Source organism: Brachyhypopomus gauderio, chromosome 9, assembly GCF_052324685.1.
Source record: "Brachyhypopomus gauderio isolate BG-103 chromosome 9, BGAUD_0.2, whole genome shotgun sequence".
Classification (NCBI taxonomy): domain Eukaryota; kingdom Metazoa; phylum Chordata; class Actinopteri; order Gymnotiformes; family Hypopomidae; genus Brachyhypopomus; species Brachyhypopomus gauderio.
The window spans coordinates 2,088,742-2,105,602 of record NC_135219.1 but is presented as its reverse complement, the minus strand read 5'-3'; the positions used below and the strand labels follow the sequence as shown (position 1 = coordinate 2,105,602).

Here is a 16,861-nt window from a genome sequence, read left to right as displayed (position 1 = left end):
GCAGTGATCACATGGCGTGGTTACCATCACGCATTTCCATTATGTAAATCTCTCTCTCTCTCTCTCAGACTGTGAACTCGATCCTCAGCTGCTTGGCTCTCAGCTTCTTCTCAGCACTCTGCTCCAGAACACTGTGCGTGGCTGTGGCGGTCCGGCCGGCCTCATCCTCTGCGGCGACGGGCCCTACGACTTCTACCGGGAGCCCAACACCAGCCAGGCCCGCCTGGGCCTGCCCGCCCTGGAGCAGCTGGGCCGCGCCGTCCGCCGTCGCCTGGACGACTGGCCCGAACATCCGGCGCTACTGCAGGTGAGAGGCGCCGGCCCGTTGTCCGTTCAACGCGCTGGAGGGAACGAGGTGTCCACACCCGTTGCTGATCTATCGCCGATCTCATTCCCAGATCACCGTGGTCGTCGAGAGGATCCTGAACTTCAGTCTGTCCAGCCCTCTGGCCAAGTTCCTCAACGGTCTGGAGATCCTGCTCAGCAAAGCCCAGGTGAGCACTCGTGCGCTAACCGTGCGACTCCGCGTTTGAAGATAACCGCGCCGTAGGAGGGGGCGTTACGTGATGTCTTCACACTGCGTCTGTGTCTCAGGACTGGGAGAACAACGCCAGTCGTTCAGTGTCCCTGAGAGCCGAGCTGGAGCCCATCACACAACTCATCATCCAATGGAGGAAACTGGAGCTGAAGTAAGTGCTGAAAACTACAGTCTTCAGATCAGCTCGGCATATCTAGACGGCTGTGAAGAGACCGTCCTGTCCTTTTACGCCTGCTGTTTTCAGATCAGCTTGCTTCTCGTGTTCAGAGAGCTGTTTCAGAACAACGTGACTGATGGGAGATGGTGTCCTTTTGCAGATGCTGGTCCAGCAGTTTGGACAATGCTATGAAACAACATGCAGAGAAGTCCAACAAACACTGGTTCTCCATCTACCAGCTGGTGGAGCGATATCTACAGGAGAAGAGGAAGGACTTCACGCCCGGTAACACGCTCTGAACATCTACTTGTCCATACAGTGACACCTGTTAAGTCAGTAAGGTGTTCATTGCTGTAGATATTTGACACGTTCCCCAGAAGACGTGATACGCAGTTCCACGATCGTGTGACGTTTGTCTGCTGCGGTGTCCGTGTCCCACTCACCTCCTGCCTTTCCTCTGGGGCCCACCAGATGGCGGTGTGGAGGAGTTGTCTCTCTCCTCCGTCTCCTCCACTCTGCAGGCCTTCATGGAGGGCTCCACCCTGGGGGAGTTCCACGCCCGCCTGGCCATGCTGCTCGCCTTCCACTGTCACCTCCTATTGGCTCCCAAACAGGAAGGGCACGGTGAGAGACCCGCATCACTTCCTGCTTTCAGCTCTCTCCCTCGTAGAGCTCCTTATTTATGCGGGTCATGGGGCCAGGGGGTTTAGTCAGGCGGCCTGGCTTTATTTTCTCAAGGTTCTTTATTCACTCGGGTCGTGGTGTGTCCGTCTCTCAGACTTGCTGTGCAGTTTGCTGTGGAATCTCCACAAGTACTACGCACAGTTCTCGGAGAGCGTCCAGGCCAGGATCACACAGCTGAGGACGCCCATCGAGAAAGAACTGAAGGCAAGACCAGCAGCGCTCTGCTACCCTCCGGAACTCAAATAACCAGAATGCCCGGCGTCCACACTCGAGGGCTTCATAGGATTCTGGCTTTTAATGCGTGTTGTAATGCCCACACCAACTCACGTTTTTCTTGTAGGACTTTGTGAAGATCTCCAGGTGGAATGATGTCAGTTTCTGGTCTGTTAAGCAGTCTGTGGAGAAAACGCACAGGCAAGTGTGACTGACAGTATGACTGGAGTTGAGGCTGTGCTGAGCGCAGTCCTGGGATGTTGATTACTTGTTTTTGTTTGTTTGTTTTATTTGTTTTGTTTTATGTGCAGGACCCTGTTCAGGTTCACCAGGAAGTTCGAGATGGCCCTGGCTGAGCCTTGTGCCCCCTGCCTGGTGGAACAGGGTACCAACAGCAGCCTGGACTGTGTAGAGCCCCAACTGCAGGCTACACCGCTACACCGGCTCCACCAGGCGCTCAGTAGCGCCCTCCCAGGGCGGGGCAGGGATCTGCAGGTGTTGGCTTGTTTTATAGTTTTCAGGGCAGCTGTTTTATATCTGTAACTAGCTTGAGGATTGTGGCTCGGGAGTTAACGTGTTTTTGTTTTTCTGTTGTTGGGGTATAAATCTCGCGGTCTAAAAGGCAGGGGTGGTTTTGCACGTTATTCCAGGGCGATGGTGCGGAGGACGGCACGTCTGGCGGTGAATCACTGCAGGCTCGTCTGCCCTTCCTCACGAGGAGGATGAGGAAGATGTGTGTGCGGCTGGTGAAGAAGGCTACTCTTCCGGAGCTGACGGAAGACCTCGATCAGTTCACAGGTTAAAAAAAAAACAAAAACGAACATGAATGACTCACGCTGATGACCTGGAAGTGAACTTCTGTTCTGTGTCACTGTGCCTGTGGGCTCACTAGCAGTAGTGCAGCTTGGAGGAAAACCTCCTATTTCTATGATATTTATATAAAAGCCACCAGTACATAGCCACAGAATTTATTCAAGCAAAAACTATAATGCAGTTTGTAAGTAAAAGTAAATAAAGTTATGTAAATAACAAATTGTGCTCTGTAGTTGAAAGATGTCTGTGTAAAGTTGTGTAAAGTTGTTCAGTATATATGAGATGGAGAAATACTGTGTTGTGTGTGTGTGTGTGTGGCGCCCCCCAGTGGAGATCATCACCAACGTGCAGGCGCTCCAGGGCCTGAACGTGGACCGCTCCCTGGAGCCGGAACGGCAGAGGGCAGAGGTCAAGCACATACTGCTGCAGAAGCGCCGCGCGTTGGCTGACCTCTTCAAGATGCTGGCACAGATCGGTGTGTGTGTGAGTGTGTGTGTGTGTGTGAGTGTGTGTGTGTGTGTGTGAGTGTGTGTGTGAGTGTGTGTGTGAGTGTGTGTGTGAGTGTGTGTGTGAGTGTGTGTGTGAGTGTGTGTGTGAGTGTGTGAGTGTGTGTGTGAGTGTGTGAGTGTGTGAGTGTGTGAGTGTGTGTGTGTGTGTGTGAGTGTGTGTGTGTGTGTGTGTGTGTGTGTGTTCTGCTGGTACTGTAACAGCTCTTCCAGGTTAACAGACTGTAATCTCTTCCAGGGCTGTCGTACCGCAGAGGTCTGACATGGGCCCGTACGGCCGACCCACAGGAGCCGCTGTGTCTGCAGCCCCTGGAGATGTCCACGGCTCTGTCGGCCGCCGGGACGCCGGACAGCTCCGAGAGCTCGTACGGTCACCTCCACGCTGTCTCACTGTCCCTACAAAGACCACACACTCACAAATATCCTGTGGCATGTACTCTTGAAGCAGAAATCTAAAACTCTGGTTCGGTAACAAACTGAATTGGGTTGAATTGACTGTGTGTGTGTGTGTGTGTGTGTGTGTGTGTGTGTGTGTGTGTGTGTGTGTGTGTGTGTGTGTGTGTGTGTGTGTGTGTGTGTGTGTGTGTGTCTCCTGGCCAGGCTGTTCTCGGAGATGACGAGTGCGTGGGAGGGCTGTCAGAAGTACTTCTACCGCTCCTGGGCCAGACGAAACGCCTTGCAGACAGCTATGCAGTCAGCTGCCAAGGTTTGCGCCCTCTTCCCAGAAGCTTCCGAGATCTCCAACACTCTCACTGCCGGCCGGGTGGACTCCAGACTCTCTTATGCACGATGTCCACATCTGTGGAGCGTTGTAGTTCAAGGCACTTTATTAAAGATGAAGTTATATTCACCTAGTCCAGACAACAGAGGTAGTGTGTCTCTGGTCCAGGGACATCTCTTCAGGTTATGGTGATGGACGCCATGCAACAATGGACCGAGAAAGTGTACACTATTCTGAGACGTTTCAGTCCACCCCAAATGAAGGTCATTTCTGTTATTCTGAGAAGTATTTGTTCATACGGGACAAAATTTTGCCTAAAATACGGTTTTTAGGCAAAATATTTTGGAGGTAAAAAATCTTTTTATTTTGTCCCTTAGAGGACAATGTCCCCTAATGACTGTGAAGCTCAGTTAAAAGAAGGCCTGTTCAGAGGACGCACTACTGTTGTGTTGGTAGTGTTTGGTTCTGAGTGTGTGGCAGCGTGCGGTCTTGCCGCTTTGACGTGACACTGTGTCCCACTGTGTCCCGCAGGAGCTGGGACTGGGCAGTGTGGAGCGTTGCCGTGGTTTCTCCTCCCACCTGTTCAAGCTCCTGCTTCGCCAGCGGAGACGTCTCGCCAGGCTCACGGACCTCTGGGTGCAGCTCAGGTACACACACACACACACACACACACACACACACACACACACACACACACACACGTGGTTGCACACAGAGTGACCCTGGGGATGCTATTTTGATATTTGATGTTACCCACTTTCTTACAAAAGACTAAATTCGAAAACTTACTTATACAGTTATATTTACTTCTAAAGGACACGTTCAACACCTTAAGTGAGGAAACGTGTCAGTCACAGAACGACTAACCTCTCCACTCCTGACACTTTCATTTTCCCTTCTTTTTTCTTGCAATGCCAGGAAGCGTCTGGCGAACGTGCGGGATGTGCAGGCGTCCCGTCCGGGTGAGGACGAGTCCCGTGTCCTCCCCCCGCAGGAACCCGTGGTCGGCTGGGTGACGCGGGCCCGGTCCGCCGCCCACCGGTGCTGCGTGGCCCTGCGCCACGTCTCCTGGGTCCTGCAGTGCTGTCCGGAGGGGCCGTCGGGCGGCCTGTCCCAGCCTAGGGAGGGTGAGGCCGGGCAGGGCGAGGCCACGCTCAGCCACCCCTCGCCCCTGCCTCCGCACCTCCAGCCGCCCGCCAGCCTGATGCGAAGGGGAGAGGCCGGGTGGCAGGAGGCCGTGGAGAAGACACAGGCCCTGCTGGGCGAGAGCGAGCGGCTGAAGGAGAGACTCAACGCCCTGGAGCAGGAGGCCAAGGACCGAGCCGTCCACACCTGGTGAGACGGCCGTCCGGGCGCCATTGTTTGTGGGGCCCACGCGCTTGAGTGTTCTTAGCCCCCAGAAACTCTGAAACTGCGTCAGCTGGCCCAAAACCCCGCTCGGCAGACCAAATGAACACGGCAGACGTTAAACGCCACGTTGTTTTCACCCGACCCCTTCTCCTAGGAGTCACGTGGAGCAGTGCGGCGAATGCATCTACGGCCTGGGGGCACTGACCAGCCGCGCGGCAGCCCTGGAACAGCTCTTCACCCCTGAGGGGACTCCCGTGCCCCACGCAGCCACGGGACTCGGTCAGGGTCTGCACGCCGCCCGGGGGGAGGTGGACGCCTGTGTCTCCGAGTTCACCACCTGGAGGACTCAGCTGATGTCCCTCGGACAGACACCAGAACGTGAGAGAACACCCTCCTGCCTCCCACATGGAGGGCCCAGTTTAGCAGCATACTAATGCTAACATTAGAGGTGTGCCAAAAAATCGATTCATATATCAAAAATCGATTCTCATTTACTACGATTCAGAATCGATTTTAAATGTCCCAAAATTGATTCTAAGTCGTGGTGAAGTCTCGCGGTACGTAATTACAAAATTACGCGAGACTTTACGCAGCATGTTCTGGGACACACTCATGCGCGGAAAAGGTTCAAAACACATGGAGGAAAGAGATATTCAACCTGTCCGGTCTTCATTTAAGGCAAAAATATGGGTTCATTTTGGTTTTTACCGAATGCCGGGGAAGACCGAACTGGACACAATGTAGCTCGTGTGCAAGGCTTGTGTAACGCGGTGAGCAGGGGAGCGTTGATATAGAGAAGAGTGAGAAATAATATAGAGAAGGGTGAGAAATAATATAGAGAAGGATGGACCCAAGTGCCGGCTCGCAAGATTAAGACGTTTGACACTCGTCAAATGTATTAGCGAGAGGAAAACGCGCACAGCGACCCAGAACGAACAAACAAAACAACACAGAAGGCTCAACGCGCAAGAGAATAGAAAGCAAAACCGTGAGGGCACGGAGTAAATAGAAACAAAAAACCAATGCGGAAAATACAATGCGTGAAAAATAACACTCAACCGTAGTGAGACGGGAGGACGAAACAAAACAACAACAGTAACTAAAAAACAGCGCGGATAAATGCAACGCGAAAACGAAACCAAGACACCAGCAGAAGTAACTGGCAAAAAACGCTGCAGCAAAATAAAACCCTTCCCAAAAATAAAGGCAAAACAGATAGGAAGAAATACAGGATTGGGAAAACTTGAGATGGGTCAGGGAGCGACGTATAAGATACTCGAATAAGTAAAGAGAAAGCATAACAGAGAGAGGTGGCGAGACACCATTAAACGATAAGCAATCACAGAGAAAGCAGAGACTGGCTGAGAACGTACAGTTACGTCGGTTTAGTCTGGGACTGTCTCTGGTGCCCCTAGCGACGGCTGGGGGAACTGCATCCGAGCCAGCCCTGACAGCTCGCAAAATGAAGCTCAAGAATTTTGGTAACAACAAAAACCATTTTATTTTACCAAAGCACTTAATTTTTGTTAATTAAATGTGAAAGACACTTAATTTTCTGTATTTGTCGTTCTGTCTTGCAAAGCAGACTGTAGTAGATCATGCAGATTTTATAGACTGAAGCAGACATTTTTATAAATCAAATCGTTTTTTGAATCGAAAATCGATTTTTGAATTGAATTGTGGCCCCCAAAATCGAAATCGAATCGTGAGATAGTAAACGATTCCCACCCCTAGCTAACATGCTCGCTTTATAGAAACTGCTTAACCAGAATTCTATTCCAGAAACATTTATTTGCCGTTTTATTCCAGATATTTATTTATTTATATTTTTAGCGATTAATTAACTTGTGTATTAAGGCAAAAAATCTGGCTACTACAATTCGTCAACTTACCAATCCCATGCTAACTGATTTTTGGGTGCGTTATCGGTCAGTTCTGATATTTACATTTACGGCATTTAGCAGACGCTCTTATCCAGAGTGACTTACAAAGTGCTTTGCATTTGATCACAGAATTCATCCTAGGTAATAGTAAGGATAGGCCAGAATTCAAGATACCATTGAGTCAGACTACTACTAAACTACAGGAGTCAATGTCATTACCTAGTGTTTTGCAAGTTAGACGTTTGCCAAGAAGCACAAATAACCATAGACAGACATACAATTTAAGAACAATGGCAAGTGGTATCAGCTGAGTTAGTGCTCTGGTAAGAACTCAACAAACAGGTGATTCTTCAGTCTACGCTTGAAGATAGCAATAGACTCTGCAGTCCTAGCAGCTAATGGAAGATTGTTCCACCATCTTGGAGCCAGGACAAAGAATAGTCTGGAGCTTTGTCTTCCAAGAAACTTTAAGCATGGAGTTTCGAGTCAAGCCAAACTTGAGATTCTGAGTGTTCGCTGTACGGATCGGCATTTTACCATGGACATCATGTAGGGAGAGGCCAGTGCATTTTTGGCTTTGTAAGCAAATATCAATGTTTTATATCTGATGCGTGCCATTACTGGGAGCCAGTGAAGAGAGCGTAGCAGAGGAGTCACATGTGAGAACTTGAACTTAGAGATTGAAGACCAGTTGTGCTGCAGCATTCTGAATTAGTTGTAGAGGTCTGATGACCCGTAGAGGAAGACCTGCAAGTCTCCAGCTTAGAGATTACTAGAGACTGCACAAGCACTTCAGTAGCTTCCTGAGAAAGGAAGGGTTGTATTCTCCATATGTTGCAGAGGAGAAATCTGCAGGATCTGGTCAGTTTTGAAACGTGTTGCGGAGGACAACTCGTTGTCCAATGTTACACCCAGGCTTCGAGCAGTTTCTGATGGTGTTAACAAGGTGTTCTCAAAGGAAACTGTGAGGTCGTTGTGTGGGTTTGGAGTTCCTGGAATGTACAGAAGCTCAGTTTTGCTAGGGTTGAGCTTCAAGTGGTGAGCAGTTATCCATGAAGCAATATCTGCCAAGCATGCCGAGATACGCCTAGAAACCTGTCATCAGCATAGCAATAAGAGAAACCATGAGACAATATAATGTCACCAAGGGAATGAGTATATAAAAAGAAGAAAAGAGGGCCTAGGACTGAGCCTTGGGGGACTCCAGTGGAAAGTTTACATGGATTGGATGTAGATCCTTTCCATGTTACCTGATAGGAACAGTCTTCAAGATATGACTGGAACAATTTCCAAGCAGAGCCACACCAAGGCTAGAAAGAACAGAGAGGAGGATGTTGTGGTTGACAGTGTCAAAGGCTGCAGAAAGATCTAGAAGAATTAAAACTGATGATATGTTGTTAGCCTTGGCAGCATGGAGCTTCTCGGTCACTGCTTTGGGTGCAGGTTCTGTTGAGTGTGCCCGTTTGAAGCCAGACTGATTAGGATCATGGAGTTGGTTCTGGGTGAGGAAGAGAGATAATTAGTCATAGACTTCTCGCTCCAAAGTTTTTGATAGAAAAGAAAGAAGTGAAAGTCTGTTTTTGTTCATGTCAGAGGTGTCAAGTGTTGCTTATTTCAAGATTGGTATCACCCTTGCCATCTTGAACACGGTAGGTACATGACCCAAAACTTAAGGAGTTGTTGATGATTGCTGAGATGAACGGAAGGAGTTCTCTTGACATATTCTGGAAAAGAGTGGAAGGAATTGGATCCAGTGGGCATGTAATAGGATTGCTAGAAGTCAGAAGTTGATGTATCTTGTCTGAGGAGAGAGGAGAGAAAGAAGACAAGGAGTTGAGTGTTGGGTTAGAGGTACTAGTAGGAAGGTTGGGAGCCGGGGAGAAGGACTGACGGACTGCTGCAATCCTCTCTTCAAAGAAGACGACAAAATCCTCAGGAGTGAGAGAGGATGGAGGAGGGGGTGAGGGAGAGTTAAGGAGAGAAGAAAAAAATACTGAATAGCTTGCGTGGATTGGATGCAGATGATTAAAAATTCTTTCTGTAGTAGGCTGATTTTGCTGATGTAACTTCCAGTGAGAACTTTGAAAGGAGAGATTGATATGAGCGGAGGTCTGAATTTAGACGTCCTCCTCCAGGTCCAGCCACGCCATTCCGGGCCGAGTTCACGGAGCAGGTGGAGAGGACCATCAACACGGTCCTGTGTGCTGTGCAGAACCTGGTGAAGAGGAGAGAGCGTGAGGAAGAGGGAGAGCCCGACAGCAGGAGAGGTGCGGAGATGGACCACACACACACACACACACACACACACACACACACACCGTTCCACACGCCTGCCACCAACGCCCTTTTTATGTGCTTTATGTATTTTTGTGTGTGTGTGTGTGTGTGTGTGTGTGTGTGTGTGTGTGTGTGTGTGTGTGTGTATGTGTCCACTCTAGAGAGTGACTCCGAGGTATGTGAGGAGCTGCTGAAACCGGGCCACCTGAGCCGGCTGATGGAGGAGGACTTGGGGGCCGACGTGGCCTGTCTGGCCCTGCCTGAGGTCGTCGGGGCGACGGACCGTCTGCTAGAGATGCTTCATTGCCGTGGAGACTCTGGCCCACCGCAGGACTCAGCTGTGAGCTTCTTCTCACAAGAGCACGAGATTCACATTCGCTCCAGTGTTTGCCACGCAATTACACGTGTGTGTGGTTGTGTGTGTTTGTGTGTGTGTGTGTGGTTGTGTGTGTAGGAGCTGAGGGAGGCGTGCAGGGAGCTGGTTCGGCTGGAGCCGGTTCTGGTCGTGTACTCTGAGCTGGCCCGCTGGTACGTGGCCGTGTGCATGGCCACACACCGCAGCACGGGGAAGCTGCTCTCCGTCCTTGCCAACGTCTTCACCGACCTCGCCCAGAAGGTGGCGCCAGTGTTCCTCTTATTTCCTACCTACTGCAAATTACAGTTCTGGACCGTAGTCGTGTGTAGAATTCCGCAAATATAAATTGTATGGTCAAGAAAAAATGAAAGTCGTCAAATTTTTTAGGAGTTTTAAGAATTTTTAAGAGCTTCTCTCTTTATTTCTCCCTCCCTACACACACACACACACACACACACACACACACACACAGGGATTTTGCTTGCCCCAGGAGCTAATGGGTGGAGGTGATGGAGAAGGATCGACGGAATTCCATGACTACGAGGGCGGAGGGATTGGTGAGGGCGAGGGTGTCAAAGACGTCAGCGACAAAATTGAGAACGAAGACCAGGTAACGCACCCCCGATCCGGTAACGCACACCCGATCTGGTCGCAACAAGAACAGTAAAGCAGATTCCTTAAAGACCCGACCTGAGGGACAGAATACAGAACGCTAAGTTACGGTTCACTGATGTGCTTTTTTATTTTTTTTCTTCAGGTTGAGGACACTTTTAGGGAAGGACAGGAAAAGAAAGAGGAGGAGCCAGACCAGCGGGACGTTAAAGAAGAAGACAACGCTATCGAGATGTCGGAGGACTTCGATGGAAAGACGTACGATGGAGAGGCACGAGAAGCAGGTTCGCGAAAACCCGACTGGGCTCCTGCGGGTTTCTAAGGAAACCGGTTGATCATTCAGTTTAGGCCGTGAACATTATTGTTCCTGTAACTGGCCCTCCTCTCGAACGCAGGAGAAAATGAGGAAGACTCTGATGAAGAAGAGAATGAGGAGTTGGATAAGAAGATGGGAGACCTGGGGGAGGGGCCGACTGACACCCTGGATGAAAGGATGTGGGGTGATGAAGACGACAATGAAGACGACCTTGGCAGTGACAAAGAGGAAGAGTCCGGCCCAGGGATGGACCAGGTGTCAACCGATGTTTTTTGTTTGTTTGTTTGTTTTATATTAGAAACCTGATGTACTTAATATTCTTGGACCTAGAATGAATGTCTGGGTTGACCTGTGATGAAGTTTTACCCGAATGGTTAATGTAAAGTTTTTATCGAATAACTATAAACCTTCCAATCTAAATGAAGCCAAAATGGTCATAGATGTTGAAATGCACCTGAGAAGATTAGAGCGGCCACACTGGTGTGTTGCCGTGGCGGTGGACTTAATTGTCCCGGTGCCTTTCCTCAGAGAGAGTCGGAGCTGGTCGCCAAGGACGACAACGCGGAGGCCGGCGAGTCCGACAAGGACCAGAAGAAACGGGACAAAGAGCGAGCGCCAGACGGAGAAGACCAGCGAGAGGAAGTGCACGAGCAGGTGGACGAGGTGTGTAGTCCTGGGGCAGGAGCGCACACCCTGGACATAAAAGTATGCGTGTTTGTGTGTGAAGAAAATTATGATTGATTGGTTTGTGTGTGTGTGTGCGTGCGTAGCGAGAGTTTGATGACAACGAGGTGGACCCCTACCACGGTGAGCAGGAGAAGCGTGCGGAGCTAGAGGGCATGGACCTGCCTGAGGAGCTCAACCTGGACCAGGACGAGCAGGGAGGAGGAGACCAGGACGGAGAGGACGAAGGTAAGTAAGACGATGACGCCCGTTTGAAAGGCGCCACTCGCTGGAAGCTCGCGCCCGCACTTTGACCTCCGCTCATCTTGCTCCCGCGTTCTTCGTCCTGCAGTCGAGAACCCGTATGACATAGAGGACGAACCCATGGAGGTGAAGGAGGAGGGCGAAGAGGAGGATGAGGAAGGAGGCACAGAGACGCCCGCAGACCAGAAGGATGGCGAAGGAGAACAAGACAACGATGAAGTGAAAGCTGAAAAAGAGGCGGGACTTTCGGAGGGGGGCGGAGACTCCGCATCAGACAAGGATGGAGAAAGTGAAGGCGAGGATGAGGATGAGGAAGAGAAGCAGAGAGGAGAGGAGGAAGGGCGAGATGAAGACAAGGCGATCCCTGCGGATCAGGGCAAGAAACCAAAGGTGTGCTCACATTACACTGCACATCCTGGGACAGATGATTAACTGGTTAACTGGGCATCTAATTAACATTTAATTAAAGGGGTGTTAATTAATTTCCTAATCTTTTTTTGTTACTGGCGTTGAGTGTGATCGTTACCAGAGCGCTGTTGTCCTATTGGTGATCCGCTTTTATCGATTTAAAAAAATGTATTTGTGACGTTCATAAGGAGGAGGAGACAGGTGGTGAGGAGGAGGATGATGATGATGCCCAGGTGAACTCTGCTGAGAGGAAGGAGCATGCATCAGAGGGCCAGACAGGAGAGGAGAACGTCCAGAGTGACACGGCGATGGAGCTGGCGGGTGCTGCGTCGGAAAGGGACCAGGCCAAAGAGGTGCCCCCTCCCCACACTTCCTGTTTGTCGCAGCGCTCTAACTTCACACTTCCCTCGCACGTTTATAGCGTCATGGCGTCACTCGCCCCACCCCCACCTGTTGACCGACGCCCCCTTGTCTTTGTGCCCCGCCCCCTCCCCAGGAGCACGGCAGCGGTGCGGCAGACGCCAGCCAGGCAGAGGGTCACGACTCCAGACTGATGGCCAGGATGACCTCTCGGAGGCAGAGAGAGAGGAACACCCAGGTCAGAGTCCCTCCATCACTGGAGCAGCACCTCCACCCACACAACCTTGTGTAGTAACTGTGTGTGTGTGTGTGTGTGTGCGTGCGTGCGTGTACGTGCAGAGTTTCAAGCGGAAGCCAGGCCATGCGGATAACGAGCGCTCTCTGGGCGACGCCAGGGAGCGTGTGCACAAGCGTCTGCGTACGGCGGAGAGGGCGGAGCAACAGCGGCAGGAGGAGCCAGACGCTGCCATGGATACGCCGCACGAGTCCGACCTATACGAGCACATCAGGCAGGGGGAGGAGCAGCATGACGCTCAGACATACGGTGAGACGCACACACACGCACACACACACACACACCCACACACACCCACACACACCCACACACACACACACGCACACACACCCACACTATTACACAGAGGGTCAGTTGGCGTGTCCACTGACACTCTCTCGGTCCGACTCCGTTCGTCTCCCCCAGACACGGCCAGCGCGGAGCAGCAGAGGCCCGCCGGCACCAAGCCCGAGGTGGACAGAACCGACAAGGACGTGGCCATGGACGCGGAGGAAGAGGAGGAGCTACAGGCCGTGGAGGCTCCCGAGCTGAAGCCGGAGAGGCTGGAGAGCTCCGCCTCTCGCAGAGGTCCGCCCCCAACACGCCCCACACCTCACCGCTGGTCTCGGATCAGTCTGGCGAGCTACCACACACACCTTCCAAACCCTCACGGCTGGTCTCGGATCAGTCTGGCGAGCTGACTCGTTTCTCCATGTCCGTTGTCCGTGTCTCGTTCTGATCTCAGGTCTCGACAGCGGAGAGCTAGAGAACCAGAGAGAGGCTAAGGAGGAGGAGGAGAAGGAGAAGGCGGAGCCAAAGAGCAGCTGTGATGAAGAGGAGATGAAGGAGAGGAGTACGGAGTCCACCATCCACACTGTGCCAGAATTACTGACCCAATCGCTCCAGGTATCAGTACCACTCCGTCAGAGAGACACACCCGCAGAAGTGTCACACACAGAGTACACAAACACAGACCCTGTTATACTGACGTGTGTGTGTGTGTGTGTGTCACAGCTCCCAGTCAAGGACCCCGAGCTGCTGAGGAGAGAGTTGGAGTTGCAGCTGGAGGACTGGCAGAGACAAGGCTCCGGGTCTCAGGAGGAGGTGAGGCCCGCAGGCCCGAGCACGCGCACCACCTACTCCTGACACTGGGGGGCGCACACACCTAGAACAATACGGCTGCAGCTTCAGGCAGGGGGGCCAAATATCACTCACCAGGGTTTGGGGACGTCTGATTTGGGATGCCTGTGCAATTCGGAGCTCCTTTTTGACTGTGTGTGTGTGTGTGTGTGTGTGTGTGTGTCCTACAGGAGAAGGAAGCAGCAGTGATGTGGCACCAGTACCAGGCTCTCACCTCTCCTCTGTCTCAACAGCTGTGTGAGCAACTGCGGCTCGTCCTGGAGCCCACACAGGCCGCCAAACTCAAGTCAGTCTCTCTCTCACACTGTCTCTCTCACACTCTCTCTCACACACTCTCTCTCTCTCTCTCTCTCTTTTCTCTTTGTCAAGTCATACGTGCCTTCAAATGCATTTCAATCATTTGGTTCTCTGCATCGTGGTTTTCTTTTCCCCCTCTTTGTAAACCTTCTACCCCCCCCCCCCCCTCCCCACATCTACCCCCCCACCCCACCCACCCCACCCGCCCGGGAGCAGGGGGGACTTCCGCACGGGCAAGCGTCTGAACATGCGTAAGGTCATCCCCTACATCGCCAGCCAGTTCCGCAAGGACAAGATCTGGCTGCGGCGGACCAAGCCCAGCAAGAGGGAGTACCAGATCTGCCTGGCCGTGGACGACTCGTCCAGCATGGTGGACAACCACTCCAAACAGGTCCGCCGTCTCCACCATCTCGGTGTCTCGCGTCTGTCGCTTCAGACTGTAATGGTGGTGGATGCAGTTATTTTAGATCGTCTTTCTCAAGTTGTAAACACACAACTGTCTAACCGAAGTCTGTTGGTTCACTTGCCGCATGTATGCGCGTGTGCCGTAGATGGCGTTTGAGTCCGTCTCTGTGATCGTGAACGCTCTGACCCTCCTCGAGGTCGGCCAGGTGGCAGTGTGCAGGTCAGACCTCTCCTCCTCTTCCTCATCCTCCTCTTCCTCCACACCGGGGCTCTGGCTCCACCCATCTCTACCGGGCTTTCTTGTAGATTTGCTTGTTTGTTTGTTTACAGCTTTGGGGAGAGCGTTCAGTTGCTCCACCCATTCCACCAGCAGTTCAATGACCAATCGGGAGCCAGAGTACTACGTCTCTGCCAGTTCCAGCAGAAGAAGACCAGAATAGCTCAGGTTAAGCCCCTCCCCCAGATCTTTGGCCTTTCCTGACGCTGGTGTCCTACTGGCTGTCTGACTCTGTGTCTTTTATTCTGCTTCTCTAGTTTTTAGAGACTTCAGCCAACATGTTTGTGGCAGCTAGACAGCAGAACCCCAGCTCACCAAGCACAGGTAGCCTGCTTCACACTTCCTGCTTCCTGTGTCTCTTCCTGAAGCCCATTCAGACCACTGAGCTGCTCTCTCTCTCTCTCTCTCTCTCTCTCTCTCTCTCTCTCTCTCTCTCTCTCTCTCTCTCTCTCTCTCTCTCTCTCTGTCTCTGTCTCTCTCTCTCTCTCTCTCTCTCTCTCTCTGTCTCTCTCTCTCTCTCTCTGTCTCTCTCTGTCTCTGTCTGTCTCTGTCTCTCTCTCTCTCTCTCTCTCTGTCTCTCTCTCTCTCTCTCTGTCTCTGTCTCTCTCTGTCTGTCTCTGTCTGTCTCTCTCTCTCTCTCTCTGTGTCTCTGTCTGTCTCTGTCTGTCTCTGTCTGTCTCTGTCTCTCTCTCTCTCTCTCTCTCTCTCTCTCTCTCTCTCTCTCTCTCTGTCAGAAACGGCTCAGCTGCTGCTGATCGTGTCCGACGGCAGGGGCTTGTTCCTGGAGGGGAAGGAGAGGGTGGCGGCTGCGGTTCAAGAGGCGCGCAGTGCGAACGTCTTTGTTATATTCGTGGTGCTGGACAACCCCAACTCCAGGGTAGGCGTCCATCCCAAACACACATCCCTACACATAAATAACCCGATGAAACCATCTCAGAACTTATCTACCACGGCTCCTCAGAACGAAAGGAATCTCTGAAGGTCAGACTCGGTTTATTGTGAGCCTCACCAATCGTGCATCTCTTCGAACCAGGACTCCATACTGGACATCAAAGTGCCCATCTTCAAAGGGCCGGGAGAGCTTCCGGAGATCCGCTCTTACATGGAGGAGTTTCCCTTCCCCTTCTACGTGATCCTGCGTGACGTCAACGCCCTGCCGGAGACGCTGAGCGACGCGCTCAGGCAGTGGTTCGAGCTCGTCACCGCCACGGACCAGTGAGGGGTGGGAGCCATTTCTGGAGGGGTCACATGACTGCACAAACTCCGCACCCCCCCGTGCTGCTGCTAAGCCCTCCTGGACATGGAGACACTCGCATACACACGTCGGACTGCTGTACATGTGCCTTTTTTCTTTCCTCTTAATTTTGATATTATTTTATTGAATCGTAGTTTGGTAGCGATGATCGCTCTCACTGTTCCTCTCAGTGATTAGAAATTCAAAGAGCTTTGGATGGTTTTGCTCTTTCGTTCTCTCTCTCTCTCTCTCTCTCTCTCTCTCTCTTGTTCTTGGTCATTAAACCTTTGCACGACCCTCTCCCCCTGTCTTCAGAAGTGAAAGCAAATGTGACTCTCATTTTGAGTGAACCTTAAGTTGAACTTGGCAAATGTGGACTTGTAGAGGTTCCTCTGTTCCCCTGCCCCCCCCCCCCCCCCCCTTCACCCGTACACGTGCGGTCCCGAGATACGGACACTGCTCGCAGAGTGTGAACGGCACTGCTGACGCTGGTCTAACGTCACGCCTGAAAACTGACTTACACGTGCATGCGGACATTCATGTCCTGACGCGTTTGAAGAAATCCAGCAAAAATGTGCCTTTTTAAAAACCACCCCAACCCCATTTGCCCTCTCTTTACTAATCAGTGACAGTATGTGCAGAACTCCTTGCCTGAGCCCATTTTTTAAGGATTCGGACTACGACATCAGGCTCTAGTCACTCGCCATGAACACTTGCTAGAGGAGTCGTTTGATTATGATTACCTGTGTTACGGAACAGCACTGTTAGTTCTGCAGGAACCTGCAAGGAACGGACAGATCTTGGTTACACATGTAGACATTTAACTACATCTCTTATCAAGCATATCTACTTTATATATGATTTGTTTGACCTAATTTTTATTGAATTACATTTAGGAGATACATACACTGACCCTGTTTAGTATGTGCATTCTGTGTTCAAGCTGGTAGCCTCAATAAGCAAAAATGTTTCTTCATGTGGACTTCATTTCCACCCGTAATGCAGTGTGTGTCTTGGGTCTTTAGCTACCGTCCCTCAACATCTTGGTTCATTAAATATTTGCTGATATCAATGAAAAGAATAAAAAATTTTGGACCTGTACTTTCATGATGGC

At 51.4% G+C, this 16,861-nt stretch overlaps 1 protein-coding gene across 2 annotated transcripts in view; it reads left to right on the top strand.

Moving 5' to 3' along the window:
- The window catches only part of mdn1 (midasin AAA ATPase 1), a 48,406-nt gene extending 31,558 nt beyond the window's left edge, over positions 1–16,848 (top strand). For both annotated transcript variants that reach the window (XM_077016418.1, XM_077016419.1), the window contains 37 exons: positions 69–307; positions 399–494; positions 595–689; positions 856–980; positions 1,167–1,319; positions 1,474–1,583; positions 1,720–1,793; positions 1,904–2,087; positions 2,243–2,390; positions 2,734–2,880; positions 3,150–3,276; positions 3,512–3,617; positions 4,164–4,279; positions 4,551–4,967; positions 5,137–5,360; positions 9,001–9,132; positions 9,304–9,482; positions 9,597–9,758; positions 9,970–10,107; positions 10,255–10,393; positions 10,505–10,680; positions 10,954–11,088; positions 11,196–11,337; positions 11,441–11,742; positions 11,949–12,113; positions 12,257–12,358; positions 12,460–12,664; positions 12,821–12,982; positions 13,140–13,300; positions 13,409–13,498; positions 13,705–13,820; positions 14,048–14,222; positions 14,383–14,456; positions 14,567–14,681; positions 14,771–14,837; positions 15,248–15,390; positions 15,547–16,848. In XM_077016418.1, the coding sequence (XP_076872533.1) occupies positions 69–307; positions 399–494; positions 595–689; positions 856–980; positions 1,167–1,319; positions 1,474–1,583; positions 1,720–1,793; positions 1,904–2,087; positions 2,243–2,390; positions 2,734–2,880; positions 3,150–3,276; positions 3,512–3,617; positions 4,164–4,279; positions 4,551–4,967; positions 5,137–5,360; positions 9,001–9,132; positions 9,304–9,482; positions 9,597–9,758; positions 9,970–10,107; positions 10,255–10,393; positions 10,505–10,680; positions 10,954–11,088; positions 11,196–11,337; positions 11,441–11,742; positions 11,949–12,113; positions 12,257–12,358; positions 12,460–12,664; positions 12,821–12,982; positions 13,140–13,300; positions 13,409–13,498; positions 13,705–13,820; positions 14,048–14,222; positions 14,383–14,456; positions 14,567–14,681; positions 14,771–14,837; positions 15,248–15,390; positions 15,547–15,732 (5,627 nt within the window). In that variant the 3' untranslated portion in view covers positions 15,733–16,848. The remainder of the gene's footprint in view (positions 1–68; positions 308–398; positions 495–594; positions 690–855; positions 981–1,166; positions 1,320–1,473; positions 1,584–1,719; positions 1,794–1,903; positions 2,088–2,242; positions 2,391–2,733; positions 2,881–3,149; positions 3,277–3,511; positions 3,618–4,163; positions 4,280–4,550; positions 4,968–5,136; positions 5,361–9,000; positions 9,133–9,303; positions 9,483–9,596; positions 9,759–9,969; positions 10,108–10,254; positions 10,394–10,504; positions 10,681–10,953; positions 11,089–11,195; positions 11,338–11,440; positions 11,743–11,948; positions 12,114–12,256; positions 12,359–12,459; positions 12,665–12,820; positions 12,983–13,139; positions 13,301–13,408; positions 13,499–13,704; positions 13,821–14,047; positions 14,223–14,382; positions 14,457–14,566; positions 14,682–14,770; positions 14,838–15,247; positions 15,391–15,546) is intronic.
- Positions 16,849–16,861: the final 13 nt, after the last annotated feature.